At 34.5% G+C, this 23,507-nt stretch overlaps 1 protein-coding gene and 1 long non-coding RNA gene across 13 annotated transcripts in view; one reads left to right on the plus strand and one right to left on the minus strand.

Moving 5' to 3' along the window:
- The window catches only part of LOC111406229 (agamous-like MADS-box protein AGL27), a 28,957-nt gene extending 8,018 nt beyond the window's left edge, over positions 1–20,939 (plus strand). The window contains exons 2-7 of one of the 12 annotated variants that reach the window (XM_023035512.1): positions 16,429–16,492; positions 17,259–17,320; positions 17,393–17,492; positions 18,470–18,556; positions 20,446–20,529; positions 20,636–20,939. In XM_023035512.1, the coding sequence (XP_022891280.1) occupies positions 16,429–16,492; positions 17,259–17,320; positions 17,393–17,492; positions 18,470–18,556; positions 20,446–20,529; positions 20,636–20,758 (520 nt within the window). In that variant the 3' untranslated portion in view covers positions 20,759–20,939. The remainder of the gene's footprint in view (positions 1–16,428; positions 16,493–17,258; positions 17,321–17,392; positions 17,493–18,469; positions 18,557–20,445; positions 20,530–20,635) is intronic. The other 11 variants (XM_023035513.1, XM_023035515.1, XM_023035516.1 and 8 more) reach the window with 11 other exon arrangements.
- LOC111406231 lies at positions 1,046–22,681 on the minus strand. Its single transcript, XR_002704965.1, has 4 exons — positions 22,575–22,681; positions 20,616–20,711; positions 20,460–20,508; positions 1,046–1,083 (listed from the first exon to the last, which is right to left on the minus strand). It is a non-coding gene; the product is annotated as an uncharacterized LOC111406231 (long non-coding RNA).
- Between the last annotated feature and the right edge of the window lie 826 nt (positions 22,682–23,507).

Raw genomic sequence — 23,507 nt, forward strand, 5'->3', positions numbered from 1 at the left:
TGATGTTAGAGGAATAATATTAAGTTGGTGACCACCACCTTCAACTTGGGAGGTTTCTTGGAGTGAGAAGAGGAGAAAATCAATGCAAAGTGATGTTGAAAGAGAACGTTGCTTCTATTGTAGGACCTACTGGAATCGAAATGTTGGGTCTGTTATCTAACTTTATCACACTTCCACAATTCTATTAGGTCGGCTAAGTGTCGGGTTTAATGACAAAAGTTTTTGGTTCTGTTGGGCTTGCTGAGAGGTTAGCCATATATCAAAAGGAGCTTCTAATAGGTTAGGCCCAAAAAAGCAAAAAAGGATGATCTTGGTCTGAACATTATCGTAAATCGGGACACAAAGAAGACACTTATTAAGAGATAGACTGGAAATGAGCTGATTGGAAACTAAGACAAAATATTAGAAGCTATGGCTATCAAGTATTTGGTGATTTAAGCGGAAAATCCAGGGAAATAAAAGATACTACTCTAGCTGTGCATTCAATTCTGAACAATTGGAGCAACTAGTAAATCTTCTCCAGTCTTCAAACATCTAGTTAACCCTCAAGTTTAATAAAACTCCTTGGATTATTAACTCTGGTGCATCCGATCACATAGTGAATTTTTATTATCTTTTCTCCCATTCTCAATCTGTGTTGTCAACATTAAAGTCAAAATCACAAATTGCTTATTCTTATGTGTTGCAGGAAAAGTGAACAATCAAATCTCCGACTTTATAGCTGTTGCACCCTCATTCATATAGATAATTATCCATTAATCTATGTAGGAATGAAATTGATGACTCGACCTAGACATAGAATTTCACACTTTTTTTTCACCTGATTAAAACGACATAAGTTATGTCTCTAAACAAAATCATATCGCCATAATCAAACATGTACATTCTGAGGTTATAAACATGTTTACATGCCATGTCAAAAGATATATAACATAGGATTCCCAACGTACAACACAATAGGCCATAAGCTCAAAATAGCACCCCGCAAAATAACCCTACAGGTTGTCATCCATGTACATCGAATTTTGGAATTCCGTAAGAGCTCCACAGCTAGCCGTGCTCTCTATGTAGTTCCAAGCTCACCTACAATACAAGAACTATTTAAGTCAATGCTTAGTAAGCAAAAATCATACATGTCATGAATATAAATAATAACGATATATGCCACTATGCTATTTACTTTAAACATAACGATAAAGAAGTATCATATTCCAATATTCATCAAAGTCGACTCAAAATCATTTCATTTGGAATTTTTCATTTTATTGGGCCCTTGACCCACCTACTATGCACCGAATAGAGCTCTGCATAATATCAATATCAGTAATTGAATGGCCAATATAAAATTGACACCATCGAGTGGACCATCCTCTCGTGACCATTAGAGGCCCATCCCCTAACTATCCCTATGATCACTTAAGAAGTCTCCCACTCGGCAACGCCAATAATCATGATATCACAAGGGCACAGTGAGTGGCCCACTCTCTCATGATGACCAAAGGTCCAACCCCTGTCTATCTTTGCAATCACCCAAGAAGTATCACTCGCGATGCCAAATATATCACATAAGCATGCCTCACATACTTTGGTGTCCTAGTAGTGATCAATAAAACATTTATGAGGAAAATTCACTTTGAAATCATGTTTCACATGCAAGATTTTCAACCATGGTCACATGTCATACATGCAGATGAAAATGCTCATGAATGACATATTTAATGAAAATCGATGTCAGTAGGTTCGCAACCATATACTCAATGACCATAACCATGATATGATATGCAATGAACCTCTTATCAAAGTTATCTAAATCTTCCAATATTATCACATCACAATTACTAGGTTCTTGTATCGTAGCTGCAAATGAATTTTTTACTTACCTTTCGCCTTTGTGTGTGCAAGTTCCTACGGAGTGTATATCAATTTCCTTTTTCACTCAACGTCGAAAAATTACCTGTATTACCATATAATATTAAAGACAATCCTCCATTTAATAACCTTAACACACACAATCCCAAAATACGTTCATTCACGCCAAAACAATTTAGACTAAATTCATTATTTCAAGTTACCGTTGGCATTACAAACTAATCGCACAAGTCTCGCTATTTTTTGAGTCCAATCATGAACGTCAACGTCATCCAATTGTCGTCAACAATCTAGTACTCATTAGAATTTATTTTCTAGGGCCAAGAGATAATTAATGGTTATGTAAAGGTTGAAATCACATTATCTAAAGCTGTGACAAATGGAGTGTTATAACCGTCCCTTTTTCACTACATCAAATCAGGCAGTTTTCTTTTCTTGTGACTATTTTCGGTTTTCATTTTATTAGCATGTCGCCAATCAGATCCCAGGCTATTAGAAGACGATTTATATTCTTCTCACTCTCATATAACAACATTCATTTACATAGATACAAATTACATCTTAAGTATTATCCAAAATCAAAGTTTAAACCATGCAAATCTGGCAACCGTATATCTGCATGTCCAAGTTGTCTTGTTTTAAGATTTTTGTAGTTAATTGCTCCCATTTTTGCCATCATAAAATCATCAACAATCCTCCTACTTAACCTCAAGCAAGTTTAGAGTTTTAACAGATTACAAATCACCCAAAAGAACTAAAGAAAAGTTTCAAAACTGTAACTCAAACTCACCTCCTCAAATTGCAATTGCAGCTTCTTGTTTTCTTCCCTTTTTGCTTCCTTTGCTTTCACGTCCACTTGGGGTCACTTGGGGTTATCTTTGCAGAGTCAAATCTCTTATTTAGGAGCTATTTAAGGACTTTTAAGGATTGGGGTCGTGAGTGATACTTAAAGGTGAAGGAATCTTTTATTACAAGACAAGTATTCCCCAAGCATGAGGTGTCCAAGCAGGATGTGGCTCCTTGCAGCCAAGTATGACTTTTCTCCTACCTTATATGGAGTCATTTGTGACTTAGGAGATGCATATCTATCCCATATAAAGTTCTAAGGATTTAGAAGACGTGTTGGATGTCTTAAGGTTGAAGCAACTATATATTAAAGTGATAGGTCTTCTAGCATGAGCTGTCTAAGTAGGAGGTGGCTTCTTGCAGCCAGCTTTGACTTCTCCCTTGCACCATATGGAGCCATATGTGACTTAGAAGAGTTATATCTATCTTGTGTAAAGTGCTAAGGACTTATAAGACGTGTTGGAGGCTTAAGGTTGAAGGAATTAGAGGTTAAAGTTACAAGTCGTCACGTGTTAAGTAGGTGTTGTCTCCTTCGATTAAATTCTGATTTCCGACTTATCTTTGGGGGATTTTTATGAAATTTAGGGATAATATACCACATATAAGAAGTCTTAAAGGAATGATAGACGTGAATAATGCTTAAGAGTGAATGAATTGACCATTACAAAGACAAATGAATAGACATGACGTGTACTACGTCTCAAGGTGTTCCTTGTAGCAAAATCCGATTTTACATCTATCCTTGCAGGTATAAATCAAGTATACTTGGCTTTTAATGTCTTAAAAATCCATTTTACTTGTCCTAATATCCCAAAACATATTATAGAGCCAATTCCTTAACTGTTAATTTGATTACTTATCCGATTGACACCCGATTCTCGACCGATTTCAACAATTTGCACCTCCATATTTATAACATCATATAAAACATATATTATTACGTCGTGATCATGTCATTTCATACCTTATGTCCCAAATATGGCAATTACCTATCTAGGGTTTAAAGTGACCTCGATCAGCCGAATGGAAAGCTTAAACCTTCGTCGATACTAATTTTCGACCTTTTTCGATATTACATTACTTATCAAGCCAATCTCCAACATTTAGTTAACCAATTTTCTATCATAGCTCAATACAAAATTCACCACCTAGGTCGAGACATTGAAGGTTATCACCATGTAAAGATTATAAAGCCTTAACGATCGAATATACCGTTTTAAGAGAAAGCAATTAGAAAATTGATGCAAATGACAATGTAATTAGCACGAAATGCATGAGTCATATTGGTCATATGTATAACGTAAAGCTTGGGGTATTACAATAACACTAGAATATATTCTTCGAGTTACCAAATTTATCTTGCAATTTATTGTCTATTAGCTAGTTAACAAAAAGCTCCAATTGCTCTACTAAATTCTTTTTATCTTATTGTGTTTATCAAGACCTATCATCGAGAAGACAATTGGCAGTGCTAAAGAGGGTGAGAAACTTTATTACTTTGGAGAAGACGATGTGAGCAAGCAACGTCAAATTGCAATTTGCGATTTTATATGCTTTAGGGATAGTGAAATTCTGTTGTGATATTATAGGATGGGACATCCTAATTTTCAGTACTTAAGTTGTGTATTTTCCTTCATATTTTATTGATTTTCAATGTAAAATTTGTGAACTTACAAAACACCACGTACTTCTTTTTCAAAATCTGCATACGCACCTCCATAGTGATTTATTAGGCCCATCACAAATAGTTAATTGTATTTATACAATGGTTCATTATGTTTATTGACGATTATATTCGAGACTGCTGGGTTTATCTTTTAATGAAAAAATTGATGCCCGTTTCATATTCAAGAATTTACATTTGGTGATTCAAGCATAATTTTAGACGCAAATTCTAATTCTGTATTCAGATAATGTTACAGAATATTACAATGGTACTTTACGAGATTTCCTACAAAATATGAGATCCACCAAAACTCATGCCCTGATACTCAACAAAATGGAATTGTCAAATACAAAAATAGACACCTTCAAGTAGTTTGCACATTAATGTTCACCACGAATATGCCAGAATATTCTAAGGAGATCATTTTAACATTGACATTCTTAATCTATAAAGTGCCTAGTCACACTCTCTTTCAAAACACCCATCCAAAGATTTTAGGAATTTTTTCCTCCTTCGTCCTCAGCTTTAGTCTACTTCTCAAATTGTTTGGCTGTACCACCCTTATGTATGTTCATTCCCATCAACGAAGCAAATTAGACCTTGTGGAATTAAGTGTGTTCTCATTAGATAATCACCTATTCAAAAGGATTACAAATGCTATAGCCTGAACATAAAAGGGTATTTGTTAGTCTCTAGACACCTTATTTTTAGAAAAAATTTCTTTAAGGAAAGAATTCGAATGAAGACCAGTTCTTGGATTTTGACCCACCTTCTGAACTTATGTTTAGTTGCAAGCATGGGAAGAAAATTAAATTGCCTAGACTTGCATGGAAAATAATATGTTTGATCAATTTAGTTTTCAACTTAAAATATATTATATTTGTCCATTTTTTTATTGATGGTAGATGAGTGAGAGTGGATAGACGAGAGAGAGTAGATTAACTGAAAATAAATATCACCCCTCCCTGAAGAAAATGTTTTTCTTATTTTTGTGGAAAATATGGTCATATGACCAAAAGTTGAAAAATATTTTTCATGAAAAAATTATATAACACCTCAAGGGTAGGAATTTGAGTGAAAAATAACATTTTTCATGCAAAATAAAGTAAATCGAACACTCTTACTTCAAACATTGAATCTATCTCACCATCTTCTCATAATATGTCGTGTACAGAAGAAAACTTGAACTTAGGGGGAGATGTACAAAACAAAATTACAAAGGAGATGTACACTCTAGGAGGCCAAAATCAAAGTATAGAGACTTTCGCACCTGAAGCACCAAGAGAGTCGAAACCAATGATAGCTCCAGACCTTTGTGAGATCACTACTGATAAGTTTGAATCTCTCGATATGAATTTTCCTCTCTCAAAAACAAACTCGATCATGTATTTTTCACTCTAACTCAAAATTCATATAATATAATGCTTTAGCTACAGGGTTTTGTGCTTTTATATCCAATCTAGATAGTATAGAAATCCCTAGTAATATTCAAGAAGCTGTGGATATTCCAAAATTGAAAGAAGATAATGGAAGAAATGAGAACATCAAATAAATATGAAACGTGGGATGTGGTAGATCTACCAAGAGAAAAATAGCTTGTGGTTTGCAAATAGGTTTTCAATGTGAAATTTAAAGCAAATGGAACAATCGAATGGGATGCTCGCCTTGTTACAAAAGGATATACACAAACATATAGTATTAACTATATAGAGATGTTTGCACCTGTGGTAAAGTTTAATAAAATTCAAGTTCTCTTGTCTTCAGCAGCTAACTTGGATTGGCTTCTTCAATAACTGGACATTAAGAATGAATTCCTAAATGGAGAATTAGAAGAAGTCTTCTTGATATTACTACCTAAATTTAGTAAAGAGAATGAAGACGGGTATGTAAACTCAAAAAATCTCTTTATGATCTCAAACAATCACCTAGAGCATGATTCGATAGATTCACAAAAGTAGTAAAGTGTTAAGAATATTGACATTGTGAAGATGGTACGAAGACTATTAATTGTATACGTCAATTACATAATCCTAATTGGAGACAATATAGTAAAAATGGAAAGACTAAAGTAAAGCCTAGCCATCAATTTTGAAGTAAAATATCTCGGATGAATGTGGTACTTCTTGAAAATGGAAGTTGCAAGGTCAAAAAGGGGTTTTGTTAAGACATTGGGAGAAAAATAAAAGACAAAACCAGTTGAAAAAGACAGATATCAATAACTTGTTGGCAAGTTAATCTACCTAGCATATTTTAAGCCTCACATTGCATTGCATTCACAATTAGCGTGGTGAACCAACACATGCATTCACCAGCAGAATCTTACTTGGAAGCGGTATATTGAATCTCACATCTATGTTTGAATACAATGAGCAAGATCCGACATGAGAATCAAATTCTTACTCGTGAAATAGTGACTTACTTCGGCATAATGATTTTGATAAGGATCCAACTCTCTCTCCCAAAAGCCCAGGCTTGATGGTGATTGAATCCCACAACTATTAGACCTTAACAAAACCCCACTGCCCCTAATTCGACGTCCACGACGGCCCACTCCAAGATAACCTTCGGTTTACCCGATCAACCCTTCTTTGGTTGCTCGTATTCGGCACTTCTTTTGGGTCGCCCCTTCCGATATTCGAACCTGTGACATGTGTCTACTCTAATACCAATTGATGGGGACCCAACCATCTCTCCCAAAAGCCCAGGCTTCATAGTGATTGAATCCAACAAGTATTAGACCATAACAGATTTTTATGAATCAAACTAGCACACTCATAATGCTAGTGTACTTTAAAATGGCGATTTCTGTCAATCAAGCTACTTAAGTACAATGACATCCTTTACAACAACGGTTTATGTGCCTTTATAGTTGGCCTCGACGAGAGAGTACATCTTGACATTTAATACAGCTCAACATGACGTATCCCAATGTGATGTTATCAAATAAACTACCATAGGCACAACAAGCACCCTTAGGAAATGGTTGATCAAAAGAAATGCTACAACACATTAATCTTGGTGAAGTACCTCTCTGAGATTATCAACAAACAAGATGAAAATGACCATCAACGGCTCATCTACATATGGAGAAGTCAAAATGAAGATCACATATTAATCACAATTTTCTCTCTCATCTTTATTTAACTTTTTCACCTTAACGAGGATGAAACCCAAAAGGTAGAAGCTTGATGAAAAGAGATAAAATCAAGACATGATCTCCTTAGAATTCGAAAGAATGTTAAGACTTGCTTCATGCAAAGGAAAGATTTGTTGGACTAGTTAAAGACTAAAAGTGGAGGATCTTGAAGCGAAGGACTTCCAAGTCAGCAATTGAAAATGAGAAGAGGAATGCTCATAGTCATAGCTCCATATCTTTAGAAGGGGACATGTTAAACAAGAACAATCTGAATGAGAAGAGGAATCCTCACAATCATATGTTCATATCTTCGAAAGGGGACATCTTGAACAAGAACAATTTGTCTCTCATATTTCTTGAAGGTTTCATTTGATAGTGATGGCATCGAGTGGCAATAAATATTGATTGAAGAGGATGGATAAGTTTGGATACATTGTGGGTTAACCGAGAACAATAGGATAATCTTAGATTCCTATTATTTCCAGGATTTTATTATTATTATTTATTTTTTATTACTCTATGGCTGATAGGATTTCTAGTTCTATTGGGAATAAGTTATATATTTTTTAGAAACGTAGTGGACGATTTCCAAAGATAACAATTCCACCTGTAATTACTCCTGGTTAGACCTTGGCAAGTTTTTGAAGTTGTTACGTTCATTTTCTATTTCTTAATAGTAACATTATTATCTTTCGAGCATCGTGTATTTTTTGTTTCTAGGGCTATAATTTCATTTTCTCAGGAACCTTTGATTTCAATTGTTTTAAGGTGCTAGAAATTATTTTGAGGAAGACAAATGATGTATTTTGGCTTATAAGACCAACTTGGTACAGTTTTCAATGTTAAATTCGTCTCCTTTTCATTGGAAAGCATTATGCTCTTCACATTCATCTACTTTTCATTGGACAGTATTATACTCATTCATGTTCAGTGGTTGGTATTGTGGGAGAAATTAGTGAGATCTGAAACAACTACCTTTGCAACATTTAGAAGCAACCACTCATTTGTTGAAAAGTAATGTGATAACCCTACAGACGGGTGAGGGGAGACACCTCAAAAGATATTCTTGTGAATTATTCATTATTAACTTTGGAGGGAAGTCACCATTTGGTTAATTGAAACCTCTTCCTCAAATCATTTATTTTTAGCATTTTGATTGTTGAATGTATTAAACATGCATTGTATCTAAGAATACATTTCATTATCTATTTTTTATGTAAATGTTAGCGTGACACTAAAATTTGTTCAAAAATTAATTTTCATGCAATTTATTGCATAAGATGTCCCTGTGGAGAGGAAAGTTTTTACTATTTAAGACAGGATGTCCTTGTACGTTATTTTAGTGATCTCTAGTGAAAATATTTCATATATGGAGGAAACAACTTTCTGTTTTATGAAGCACAGGAGAAGTGGTTGAATGTAACTTTGTACATGTCTTTAAGATTTATAACTCCAATCAGGTGCCTACTATAAATTCTTGGTCATTTTCAAAGCCACTCTTCCCTTTTTTTTCTTTCCATTGTTTGTTAAATAGTTGGATAAGGCTTTCAAGATGTCAACTTGAATTATGTAACTTGCCTTTTGATTATGTGAAAGAACAAATACATCCAAGAATAATTTTTGATTATTTTCAATCTGTAGTTTGTTTTGCTTCTTTAATTTATAAAACAACTCAAAGCAATTCTAAATTTCTCCAAACAGTTAAAAGAAGGTGATTGGTGGTCTCATTAATGACAACCACTTTCTCATGAACTCGGACGGGTTGAGGTACTTTAGGTGGCTGAGCCGGGAAGATAATGTATATAACTCTAAAAAATAGAAATTGTGAAATGAATATAGAATTTTACTTGGGACACGAAGATAAATTGCTGTAAACTGACGGGGAAAGGAAAAGAAATGTCAGGACTCCTAAATATATAATTGCCTAAATACAAGGAAAAAAGCATATTTATGAAAGATGGAATGCGAATAATCAAAATAAGGAGGTTGAAAATCAAAAAGATACTACATGGGTTTAGATTGAAAGAAAGATAATATATAAATACAGTCATGTTTGAAAACTTAGTTCAACATGTTCTATTATGTTAGGTGGGGAAAAAAATGTTGAGACTGAAAAGAAAGATATAAATATGGTTGTCATTGAAAACTTGCTCTTGCAAAATCCAAATTAAAAATTTTTACAACTTAGAGAAGTTTGGAAGAAATATGTTCCTATGAGCATGTGGATAAAAAGGTTGGCGAAAAAATATACCAAGCAAAGTAATTATTCCTAAGCTTCACACAAAGAAAAAAATGATTACTTATTTATACTCATGCTTTCTTAATAGACAAAGGAACATGTTTTCATATGTAATTTTGTCAAGTTTGTTGGGCTTTCTAGGGCTATCTAGGGCTATTCATTACTGACACTTTTGAGTGGTTTGTGTTCTCTTATTTATTTATTTATTTTTTTAACTGACTCAATGAAATCATTTCTATTATTTTTATCCCTTCAATGAATAGCAATTTTAAAAGGTTAAAGTTTAGCACATTAAGGATTTTCAATCCAATGCTCTTCAACTAACATTTGATGCTAAAACAAACTTGTTCTGAGAGGTTTCGTAATAGAAAACCCAACCTAATGTTCAGCTTTAAAGGTGCTCTTTTACCAGATGCCTGAGTTACTTAATGAAGTGTACCAAGTGTGTTGAATATAACCTTTAAATAAAATATCAAATATTAAAATTTCAACAATTACCAAACATGTTGTATCCTTATTTGTAAATCATAGAAGTATTTGATTGAAAGCATAACAAGATTGAGAATAGGTCTTTTTTGAGCATTATTTGTATACCATTGATATTCATCTTACAATCATCTTACAGTGGTAGAGTTGATAGAGAAGCCAGAAACGATGAGTACCTCTAATGCTTTCCCATGACTAAGGCGGTTGAACTAAGGTCCCATGTATAATACACACCTACTCGTACATTTACATGCACCACTAACATTTTTAGAATAACACTGCAAAAACCTTAAGCAAGTTGTGATCACAACTAGCACTCTAGTCTAAATTTGATATTTAGCCCCTGTCCGACCCCATTATCTAAAAATAAATATTTTTCCAAACTCATTTCTAATAACCCATTTTTTCAATAAAATATATTACACGTAAATTAAAACTTTACCCTACTTTTTAACCGCATATTCTCTAAAAATCATTATTACAGCACTTCTTTTTTTTTTTTTTTTTTCCCAAAAATGGGGCTCCAACTTTAGTTTTAGTCTTTATTGTGGGTATGATTTGCGATTTGAACATTTAAAGTTGGACAAGCAAATTCTTTAAATTGTAGGATAGAAAATGTGTTCGAACTTGATCGGTAGAAGCGACAAAGAGATGTATTGAAAGAGTTCAAAAATCAAGGAAAGTTAAGATGAATATCTCTAGTTTTCTTGCCCTATCCTTAATGTCTTTGAACATGACTTGTTGCATGGTCAAGGTTATCTTTGAGACTTCGAAGGTCTCACAATCTTCACGCTGTTTGGATTATAATTCATCACATTGTAAAGATTAGCCTTGTTAGTTATAGAAGGCAATTAAGGTTAGATCTAAGTTTATAGAGTACATAATTATACGTTGTGTCTGTAACTTTGTGATAAATTAACTTTGATGCTTGGTCTAATGGCTAGTGCACATTTATTGTGAGACCTAATGTTTGGTTTAATCTCGTTCATCTTGAAGCTCATTTGAGACTACTTACGGTGAAGTGGATTAAGCATTTCCTATTCTTCCAATTTCTATCATATGCATGTGTTTGGGTATTTGCATTTCTTTTCAAGTTAGTTTAGTCCATTTTAGAGTGAAAATTATGCAGGTTTTCTATTAAATCATTCATGGTCAAAAGCAAGCAGGCCACACTAAGATTTGACGCTTTGCTAGCATCCTCGGTTAGTCTCAAGTCCAGTAGTTACATTGTGGCGAGTCCTACCAGTTGGTACGAGATTCTAGTTGCTTACTTGTGATCCCATGTTCTATGGCTTACGAGTTTCGGTTAAGTTCATTTGTATGGATTTACATTGGGTTTTTATTGCCTGGCTAGGTACTGATCAGGCTAGGCCATCAGAATAAGAAGGGTTTTTTGAACAAAATCAACACGAAAATGTCTTATTCGTTTTTCTTTTCTTTTTTTTTTCCCTATTTATAGGCTCATTCAAGCCCTTCCTTTATCCAATCTAAAAGAAATTCCTGATTTGTATCTCTCTATGAAATAGAGAAAGAAAGACACCTTACATTATGTTTAAATTAGTGATTCTCTTTTTCAATTGGGAGAGAGGGCTGAGTGGACTAAAGCGTTGGATTGCTAATTCGTTTCTCATGCAAAGTAGAGATGAAGTGTAAAACATAAGGATCAACAACATAGCAAACAATAAGGCATTGATCACATAACATGTCAACTAATACAACTAGAAAAGTGTAAAACATATTAAACATTTGATTGCCTACTTAACATTTTTGCTTGCTATAATGAAAAGTAAATAGAACGAAAAGAAAATAAGAATATAATGATAATAGGGGTGTGTTTGATTTACTTTATTTTTCATGAAAAATGTCCCTTTTTTACCCAAGTTCCTCACTTTTGAAGTGTTTGATTGACATTTTTTCCATGAAAATTATTTTTCTCAAGGTGGTCATATGACTATGTTTTCCTGAAAAACAAGGAAAATATTTTTTTAGAAAGTGGTCTCTCATCTATCCACCAATAAAAGATGTACAAGTATAATATTTTATAGTTTGAAAATTAAATCAATCAAACGCAATTAATTAATAATTTTGATGCAAATAAGTTTTAGGAAATTGCATAAAACTTATTTTATTTCCAATCAAATTATATGCTTGCAATCAAAACCCCTAAAAGAAAGAAAAATAAATCTATACGTCACGTCACTAATTGCAACTTGGAATATCCCTTCTTTTTTTTTTTTTTTTTTTTTTTTTTTTTTACGAAGGAACCCATAGCAGCTACTCTTCAGGTGCGCACTGGGTAAACCTTCGAGCTGAGGCAATAGCCTACAGATCACGTCAGTCAGGTAAACTGCACTAAGCAACCCCAATGCAACAGGCTCGACTAAGAAAGTATTGGTAGGAGGAATCAAACTCGTGATCAAAGGCCTCTATGTTCACCTACTCCTCCAACTCGGCCACCCCATGAGGGTCTCACTGGGGAATATCTTGCTTCAGTTGTAGGAGGCTAATCACACATTTTTTATAGTTTCCAATTCTTTTTCCTAGTCTATGGGGTTGTGTTATGTTTAAAGTAGCACCTTTATCTGGGAAATGTATATAAATACTCTAAAATCGTAGTCAATAATAAACAATCCATAAAAGGCAAGATATTGGATTCCGTACTTATAGCAAATGAATGTATTGACTCGAGACTGTGTATAGGGATTCCATGAATGTTATGTAAACTTGATATTCAGAAAGCCTATGATCACATGAACTGTGGATTCCTTTGATATATGCTCAAGCGATGTGATTTCAAGGACAAGTGGTGTCGTTGAATTCAGTTTTGTATATCTACGGTCTCCTATTCGATTTTGGTAAATGGCACTTCTGAGGGTTATTTCTGGAGTAGTAGATGTTTGAAGCAAGGGGATCCGTTGTCTCCATTATTGTTTGTTATTGTTATGGAGGCTTTGAGTAGGATGCTTGAGAAAGCTGTGGAAGAAAGTGTGTTGAAGGCTTTATGATTAACCAGTTACAGGTATCCCATTTGCTATTTGTAGACAATACATTGATCTTTTGTTATGCAAAAGCTGAGCAATTCAGGAACTTGCATCGTCTGTTACTATGCTTTGAAGCTGTATCCAGATTGAAAATTAATTTGGAAAAATATGAGGCCATCACAGTTGGGGATGTCGCTAATATGGAAGAGTTGGCGGCCATATTGGGTTGCAGGACTGCGTAACTGCCTATGTCCTACCTTGGGCTCTCCTTAAGAGCACGGTCTAAAAATATACACATTTCAAATAGTATTGTGGAAAGGGTGGAGAGGAGGTTAGTGAGTTGGAAGCTTATGTACCTCTCAACGGAAGGCCGTCTTACACTCATCAATCCACTCTATCAAATCTCCCCCACTTACTTTTTGTCATTGTTTTCTATCCCCGTTATAGTGGTAAAAAGATTAAAGAGGATTCAAAGGGAGTTTCTATGGGGAGGTTTAGGGAAGGAGAGGAAACATCACTTGGTTAATTGGGGCGTAGTGTGTTCTCCCATAAAAATGGGGAGCCTCGCATTGAGGAGTCTTGTATTGTTTAATAAGGCCTTGTTGGGTAAGTGGTTGTGGCGATTCAGTGTGGAGAGGGAGAGCTTTTGGAGAGAAGTTATAGAGGTAAAATATGGTGTTCTAAAGGGGGGATGATGCTCAGCCGAGGATCATGGTTCTTATGGGGTGAGTTTGTGGAGGTATATACGATGAAGGTGGAGAGAATTTCAGGACAGATTTACGTATGAGATGGGGAATGGCAATACCATCAAATTCTGGGAAGATTATTGGTGTAGAGATCGGCCATTAAGAGCGGAGTATCCTTCCCTATATCGTATTACTTTGATGCCGCAGGTATGGGGAATGAAGTCTTACATGCGCATGATGGGAATCCCAGCTGGAACATCACTTTTGGGAAGGGTCTACAGGACTGAGAATTAGATGATTATGCACTACTCCTGACCTCCTTGTATGAGTTGTGCGTCAGGGTAGGTGAAAGTGATCGTAGCAGGTGAAGGTTGGCACGCGATGGCACTTTCTCAGTAAGCTCTTATTTTAGATCATTCCCATGGAAGAAGGTATGGCGTTGTAAACTGCCCCCCTCATGTGGCATTTTTACTACGGACGGTTGCGAGGAGACAGGTGTTAATGATAGATAGCCTCCGATGTAGCGTCTTTTATGTTACGGAATGGTGCTCAATGTGTCGAAGGAATGGAGAGACGATTCACCACTTGTTCCTTCATTGTAGCGGTGCTTGTACCCTATGGAACGATATTTTGGCTTCTCACCATATGGATTGGGTGTTTCCACAGCATATGGAGGATGTTTTGAAGGCATGGGGGAGAAGATTTCGTAATAAAAATAGCAAGATTATTTGGGACCTTGTCCCAGGATGCATCGTGTGGTGTATGTAGAAGGAAAGAAATAGCCGCTGTTTCGACGATAATACATGGACAACAAAGCAGATTAAAGAATTGTTTTATTTGACAATATATACTTGGTTTAATGCTGTGGCTATTACTTGCATAGACAGGTTGTCCAATTTCATATCGTTTCTACCTTGTATTAATTGATAATACACTTCCTGTGTATTATCCATGATTAATAAAATATTTAGTTACCTATCAAAAAATAATAATAATAAAAAAGAAAAAAGAATCCCTGGTCAGTGTTGACATACCTTGAGACTTGAGGCTGCACACTCTTATGTCTTAGAGCTAAGAGTTAAGCGCTTAAATCAATTCAAGCTGTTTGGTTGCTAAATGCAAAATAAATTAATTTCCGTTTTTCACTTAACATGAGTTTAGTACAGTTAGACCTAAACGACATTCATTAGAACATAAAAATTATCATTTCTTGTCGTATATTTTGCTTCAGTTTTTAAAATAGAACTTGTGACCATGCATATTTTATTGCCTTTCCATAATCACAAACTTTCCGTGTGTCGTGTTAAGGAGTTTTCTTCAGAAACCCCAATCATGGTTGACATACCTTGAGAGGTTACACCTCCCTTTTCCATCTAACGAAGACTTGTTTAGATTACATAATATATTCACTCATAGCACGCACGTAACCGTACTTTTGTCTTCATAAATGCTCGAAGTTTTTCCTTATTGTATCAATCTATTATCTACATAACACTAACCATCATTTTCTGAACTCTATTTTTGTCATTGAGTGTATCAAGTTCACACTCATTGTTCAAAGCTTTTGCATATTAAACTTACAAGAGGGAAAATGGAAAAAGGAGTTGATTGGATGGTGTCTGGCCACAAACCCACTTTTTCCTGCACGCTTATATCTGCATTTGTTACTTGTTCCATAGTTGTTCTGTTTCTCAGACCTCCTTGCCTAGAATGTGTTGAGAATAAGGTGTTTGTAAAATGTGAAGGTGTATAATCCTAAGTTTGGTGGCAAGACTTCTAAATTGTTTCTGTGCCCAAGGTTCTCTGGGAGCTAACAGGGTATTCCTGATGCTTGGCATTTATCATTCTTAATATTTTTTCTTTTGAGGCTTGGGCAGATAGTGGAAGGTTTTGATTTTGAATATCATTGCTAATTTTGATCCCAATCCTCGTGAGAATATTTCCAGCTGAAACAATGGTATCACAATAGTGGAAGGTTTTGATTTTGAATATCATTGCTAATTTTGATCCCAATCCTCGTGAGAATATTTCCAGCTGAAACAATGGTATCACAATTTCATCACTATATTAATCAGAACTTTAAGCAATCAACTAAAAAAGAATTATATGGGGCCTTCTCCGCTATAGGATCAATTTTAATAATTTCAAGCATGAAATAGCCTATTCACCTGAATCCTGATGGACCATATCCATTTTTAATTAGAATATGTTTCTACATATAACAGAGAATTTCCTAAAATATTGTTGTCTTTATCAAACTTTAAAGGTTCTATCAGCTAAATTGTCCTTGCTCCCCTACCCTTTTGTAGGGAATAGATAAAGAGATGGAAATAACCAAGTATGAGCTTCTGAGAATCATTCCGATAGCAATTAATAACTGGTCAATTATTCATGGCTTATGATGTATATTATTTGGTTTTTACATTATTCTTTTACCTATGAAAGTCCCTATTTCTGTCATTAATTTAGAGTCCTAGGGGTTCTTTCACTCTGGTGTGTAACTGAACCTACTATTCCAGCTTGGCAGATATCTTGCGACGGTATCACAGCCCCGTTGAAGCTGAACCAAGTGCCTCTGCAGAGGTTTGTGAGACTCAGATCATATTCACTTTTAGACTCATTTCAACTCAAAGTGATTTTTCCGTTCAAGCTTTGTTGTGGTCTAATTTCTAAGCATTTTTAATATACACAGGCTAGATTAGAGCCTTTAAATTTGTATGTCTTTTTTGGAAGATTTGCTGTTTAAACCATGACCTCTGCATTGAGTTGTTTCGAAAAAATACTTGTGCTAAAAGATCTTATCTGGTGGTCAGGGACTGATGATCAGATCTATCTTTACAGCCTTCTTCCCTAATGAAACACTGAACACCAGTTCATATGAATCAGCAGCTCTAGCATGACAGAAAAGGGATGATCGGCTGCAATGTTAATCATCTGATAGTCACAGATGATCAATCTTCATATAAATTTCACCCTTCTCCAACAGACTAACAAAGCAGTAATTGCAGGTTTTTATATGGTTCAACATCCTAACGTTCTGAATGAGACTAATTACAGGTTTTTATATGGTTCAACATATGAACATCTTAAATGAGACCGATGGAATTGTGTAAAAGCAGATGCCTAGTGTCATCAATACATTATATTATTGAATATTTGAGATCTTATAGCGACCTTTGAAACCTTGATTTGCAGGGTGATATACAGAATATGAACTAGAAGGCACTTCATGTATTTGATTAATATATATTTAGACGATTAGTCACTATTTCGCAAATATTTTTTACTGCATTTGTGTTCTCATGAATTTTATAATCTGATATGTTATTTTCTGTTGTTTGCTTGGCAGGAACATTACTCTAACTATGCAAGTTGCTTGTCAATTGGAGAGCTTCTGCATATAGTGGAAAGGCAAGTACCTCATCATCTAGTTTAACTTCCCTATAAGAAGTCTATGTCCAAAATTGTATCATTTTTACACAGGGACCTCAGAGGGCCAGATATTGATAACCTCAGCATAACTGATCTTGTGCATTTGGAGGAACAACTCCAGGCTGCATTAATTGGAGCAAGATCTACAAAGGTAAATCTTTTCACACTATTCTTATACTTAATCGAGTACATTAACTTTATGAGGAACAACTTCAGGCCACTGGTAAAAACAGGATCTGCAGAGGTCTATTTTTTTCTACTTTCTCAGCACAAAAGGTCGATCCTTTTCTATTATTCTCATCACATCTTCAGAGAACACTAACATAAAAGTATCAATTGTCTTCTCTTTTCATCCTTTCATATTTTTGCTGAAGATATTCTCTGAGAAAGCAAATCTTTTATGTATTTTTGTGGGTACTTTATATTTGAATGGAGCATTTATTTATTTATTTATTTTGGTCAATTGGACAATGGCAAGAAAGAAAAATATAAATCTGCAAGGACAGAAGCAGAATTGAAAGTGTGACTTCTGGAATGATGATGGAGAAATAAGGTTTAGAGAAAAATAGAGACGTTAACAGTAGTCAGAGTGTGAAACATAAGAACCCAAGATTTTTTGGTAAATACAGAGAGAATTGTAGAAGTTATCTCTGCAAATTTTCTGAAACTTAAATAAAAAAAAAAAAGGGAACTAGTGAAAGTTAATGAAGATAAAACCAGTTTCTGTGGAGTTATGAGAGAAACCGAAGGTTACCATGTATGATACTCAATACAAAAAACCTAGCAATCTGGTTGTGCGTGCTTTTCACTTTCCTTGCCTATCTCATATTGTTACAGTAAAACTAATGGAAGGAGTGAAATTTGTGTACTGCATACTTTATGTTGGGGGAAGTCCATGCACCCTTAACTAATGATTCTAGAACTACCACTGAAATCTATATTGCCTTTTGAGGCTTCCACAAATAAGCTTGAGAAAATATTCTTATTCCCTATTTTTGTTCAGGTTTGTTTTCTTTTCTTTTGGTTTATATTTATATTGCTTAATGTCTTTTTTCTTTATTCTGTTTAAATTTTTGAAATATTCCTTCCAGATCACATATACTGGCTTTTTACATTTTATTTTTGTAGCTTGTGTTGCAATACTGTACATTCATTGAGTTTGTATATATGCAGACGCATATTATGCTACAATCTATAACCAGTCTTCATGAAAAGGTTTGCAACTTTCCCTTTCTTGTGGAACTTGGTTTGCAATTTTTCCCTTAGTTGTGGAACTAACGTTACTGGCCTCTAGGCTTTCTGAATTTATTAATTTCTGGAAAGAAAATTCTATCCCGAAAATCTAGTAAGGCTTTCTGGATGAGTTATAATAAACCTAGACAAGGGTTAATTTGTTCGTCTCAATTTTATGCTTTTTCATTATCTAAAAGTAATTATTACCATGTCCAGAACTCTCATGTCCAAACTTTTGTCATCTCTTTCTTTTCTCCACTCACACTAATTATTCAAATATTTGAAAAAATCTTCAGCAACAATTTTATGTCCTTCTGTATGCATTTAGCTACCCGTGGACAAGGAATTAATGTTCTGCACCTCTCTTGCAGTTCTCAGTAAGCCTTTTTTTTAATATTTAACCATAGATCTCTTGGATAACTCACACTCCCTGCTCGTATTATCCATGCACTCTTCTAGCTGAATACCTTGACTTCATTTGTACATCTTTCCCAATTCATAGCCACTGGTGGTTAAGCTAATTACCACATGTGGACAATTGAACATTCTGGCCAGGCTTGTCGTGATGGAGAACATGGAAAACGTGGTGCATTGTTGAGAAAAGTAGGAGTAGGTTGGCAGGAGATAATAAGAATCTCTGTCGTATGACATGGAGTCATGTGAGGAGTACATCTAGTAGAAACTTCAGTCTTTATAGTATGGCTTGAAATCGAGAGCAAACAAATGTTGAACAGGGGCCTAGTTGATGCTAATGACTAGTTTTGGTACCATGGATACCCTAGTTACAACCTTTTGATTCTTAAAGTTAAAATGTTTGCAACAAGTAGTCCAATGGCCTAGTACGTTTCTCTGCTTGGCCACCATGTTGAACACATGAAAAAAAAAGGAAGCTAGGGCAAAGTTTAAAACCAGAAGGGCAAGTTTGTTAGCTAGTACAACGAGACATACAATGGAGAAGATTTTAGTTCTTTTTATTCCTTACATACGACAAACACTGTCTAGTCCTCCATGCCAAACCTGCTAGAAATGTATACTGTAGTCTGTATGTGCTAGTAGGCAGGGAATTGCTGCAGGACTGTTACTTCACCAACAGTATTCTTTCTGTATGATTGCAGTTTTCAGAGTGTCTCACCTTTCCGTATTACATTATAAGACATTGTAATATTTGATTCAGGGAAATCTCACCATCATCCATGTAGTGCTTTTTTTCCAAGTGATCTAATCTATCGAGCATATTTGCTGATAGAATGTGCCACTTAAATCAGCCTTAGAATCAAACTGTAAGGGAATCCTTGCACCATTTGAGAACATAACTAGGAACCAGGGGCTTGTGTATCAGTCAGATATCATCGCACTCCTTACTACGATGAAACTATTTGAGGTTCCATTTTCATTGCAGTCTCCTCAGGGTATAAACTAGTCGGTGTACAACATTGAAACCTAAGACTATACCTGAGACATATTTAGTGCTGCTGTGTTCATGAACTTAACCTCGTCAAACCTTTGAGATTTCACTTGACTACAACCATCATGTTTCCAAGCTTAGTGGTTTGGAAAAGGATAGATAATCTTGCCTGAGTTGATGTTCAAAGAGTAGTGTATCATTGTTAAATTTTTGGGCAATTACTTTACTCCTATAGCAAGAAAAGACCATGATAGCTTTCATCAAACTGATCTAAAGAAGAGAATGCTTTAAAAAATAATCACATGACTTCATCAGGAGAATGAAAGAAGATTGCAACGTCTATATTAAAAAGGAACTGGCAGAAAGCCCAGAACCTACTGGTCTGATGTTAAAAAAAATATAAACGAAGTGGAAGTAATACATACTGATTACTTACATTAAACTGAATGTATGCTTTGCAATGCAGTCAGGGATGCTTACCTGGTGTCTTTTTGGGCAGGAAAAGGAGCTCATAGAAGACAATAGGCTTCTGGAGGAAAAGTTGAACCGAGTCAGAACAGAATCTCTCCTTACAGAAAATTTAAGAATTTTATGTTTCAGTTGATCGTAAAATAAATGTTAAAAAATGTTGATTACCGCTCATTGTACTATTGCAGATTGCTGAAAACACGATAGACGTGGGAGCAAATGAGAAAATGGATTTTAATAACGCTGCTCGCGGCCAAATGATACCTGGAGATCAGCAACATGGATTACTTGATTTGTTCCAAAGTAATTAAATCATGAAATCGACCTACAGCAGGATGACTATAAAGCTCAGCTGAAAATCAAATAAATTTTCATTAAGACTTTTCTTTGTATTAAAAGTTGACGTATAGTCGTTACTGCTTAAATGTGCCTCTTACCTTTATTGTTCCAGATATGCATTCGTGCATTATGTAAAATACAAAATTAGTACAATGTCATCTCCCGAAGCAGAAATCTCGTCCATAACCCCGCAGATTATAGTGTCTCCAAAGCTTTGGGCAGCAATGATGAAAGGAGTTGTGACAACCATTAATGATCACACGTAGATTAAGTACTGTTGCAAGTAGTGCTTTTAAGTTGTAGGTCACACATCCATAGATAAAAATTGAGGGCCATACGTGGATGAAAATGATTAACCAACTTATAAGCACTTAAAGACTTCCAAACATGCTAGTAGTTGCTAAAGCTAAAAGGAATTAAGGACATAGGTGGAGTAATCCGAGAATTGGGTTTAGTCGAGCCTTTCGAGCACTACTAAGAATCTCCCAATTTGGGTGTCCATAGACTTGAACAAAAAACTTGGAAAAGTGCTTATTCGTTTGTGGAAATGTGCTTCAAATCCAAGTCAACCCTAACCGGAGAAAGGGTTTAGCCTTTTTTTTCTTTTGAGCAAAATATCAACATAGTCTCGATGAATTTATAGGCTCCATCAAGGAAGGTTGATGGGTTAAGTTGCCACAATCGTATATAAAATCAAACTCATGAGAACAAGTGGAAGGGGCATAAATATGATCTACTAAAAGCAAAATAATGCAACATATAAAAAGAATAAAATAAATGGAGAAGTACTACTATCGATACAATGAAAGCAAGCAAGAAGCAAACTGACGTTCTCTAATACAAGGGTTTAGCAATTGAAGCAGCTTAAGTTGGCGTGTACATACTTAGTAGATTGTTTCTTGATGTTATCGACAAGCTTCAATTACAGCTAACAACTTTCTACCTTTAGTATGATAAGCTATAATGCAACGATCGTGTTTGGCCAAGCTTAAATGGTTCGATTAGAAGTACAGCTTTGTTTGCAATGAGTCTACACAAACCAATCTGTGACATACATGGAGCCAAACATGGATCTGTTAAACACTAAGATCAAATTATCTGACGATCAGAGTTAAATTTTCAATATGCGGAGTCAGCAAAATTAAAGTTGTTAGTGAACAATTTATAAGGATGATGGGACGTGTTTTGTTCAAACTTATGAGACATTTTCTAGGTGAAGTTTTGAAAAACGATATGAGCATATAGATTACTAAAATCGCGTAGAAATCTTTTCTTAGTATTCCGAAGAAATAATTGATTTAACTATTGACAGGAGGACCACAGACACTTCTTTGGATTTCGAAAAGGAAGAGCAAACCTCACCAATTTTTAACGCTCAAACTGTGATATGAAATAAGTCGATTTTAAAAAAATCTCCTTTCTAAAATTAGAAACCATTAGTAAATGTGAAGTATGTGACTCGCATGAGACAAAATCTTATTATTGCATAGTCTCTTGTTAGACAACCACCATGTCTATATCATTTCTCATAGAAAGTGCGTATACACTTAACAAAAGTTTCTATTCATAAGATTGATATAACGAACTATAGAAATAGAACAAATTAAAAACAAATATTATATAGTCGACTTTAAATTCATTGAATTCGTAGATTAAACCTCCAATACAAGAAACAGAAAAAAGATAACAAAAAATGACCTCAAAACATATACAAATATGTTAATTTTGCATGAATACGTTCATTATGAATGAAGGAAAATAGAACCAGAAAATAGCATTCAGACTTACATATTGCAGAAGTTTCTTCATGCTGGAAAAATAATGGCCTTCTGGAAGTGAAAATCACTCGTATTTATAAACCCATTTTTTGAAGGATGCAATTTATAGAACTTAAGGCCATAAAACTGGCGTCGTAGTAGCCACGAAGCCAATACTCACCTTTTGATTTGTTCGAGTGTAAAAAGTAGGTTACTTTTGGCGTGGGACAAGTGTAATCACTAACTCACGACGAATGGATTTAGGACCATAGACAATAGAAAAGTGTATTTAGCTCAGTTCTCCATTTCTTAAAAAAAAAAAAAATCTTTTGCAGACTGATTTTTAATCGCACGTTTCATAAGATTTACAATTTTTTTATCAATTTTATCAATATTTATTAGAAATCTAAATTTTATCCAAGCCAAAAATGAATTTAATATCGATTTCACTATCTTGTTGCTGAATGTCTCTCAAATTATTGAAAATTATTTAATTGACAGTCATATTGTCATAATTGACAGTGGTTTCACCCAGATCATAAAATAGTTGATTTTATTATTATTATTTTGAGGGAGAGACAGAGTAATTTACCTCAATTTGATTTAGTTAAAAAGATTGATAAAAAAATAAAGTTAAAATTAACAATTAATTTTAACCGTATTTTTTTTTTAGATCAGAATATTTATCATTTTTCTATCATAAATTTTATGAATTGTTATCAAAATTTATTGAAATGTGATATTTAGCAAATTCAAACAACGACCTTGTATGGTATTAGAATTATATACATATATAATTTTTTTATTTTTTTTTCATGAAAAAGACAAAACGTTGTGATAAATTTTATATTAATTCAAACTCTAATCCATTATTAATATTGTGTGGATTGAATTATATCATTATTCAATTAATTTTTTTTTTTAAGTTTCCAATAAAACCACAATAAGTGCAATTCCTAATCAA

This window comes from Olea europaea, chromosome 12 (genome assembly GCF_002742605.1).
Source record: "Olea europaea var. sylvestris chromosome 12, O_europaea_v1, whole genome shotgun sequence".
NCBI classification, from domain to species: domain Eukaryota; kingdom Viridiplantae; phylum Streptophyta; class Magnoliopsida; order Lamiales; family Oleaceae; genus Olea; species Olea europaea.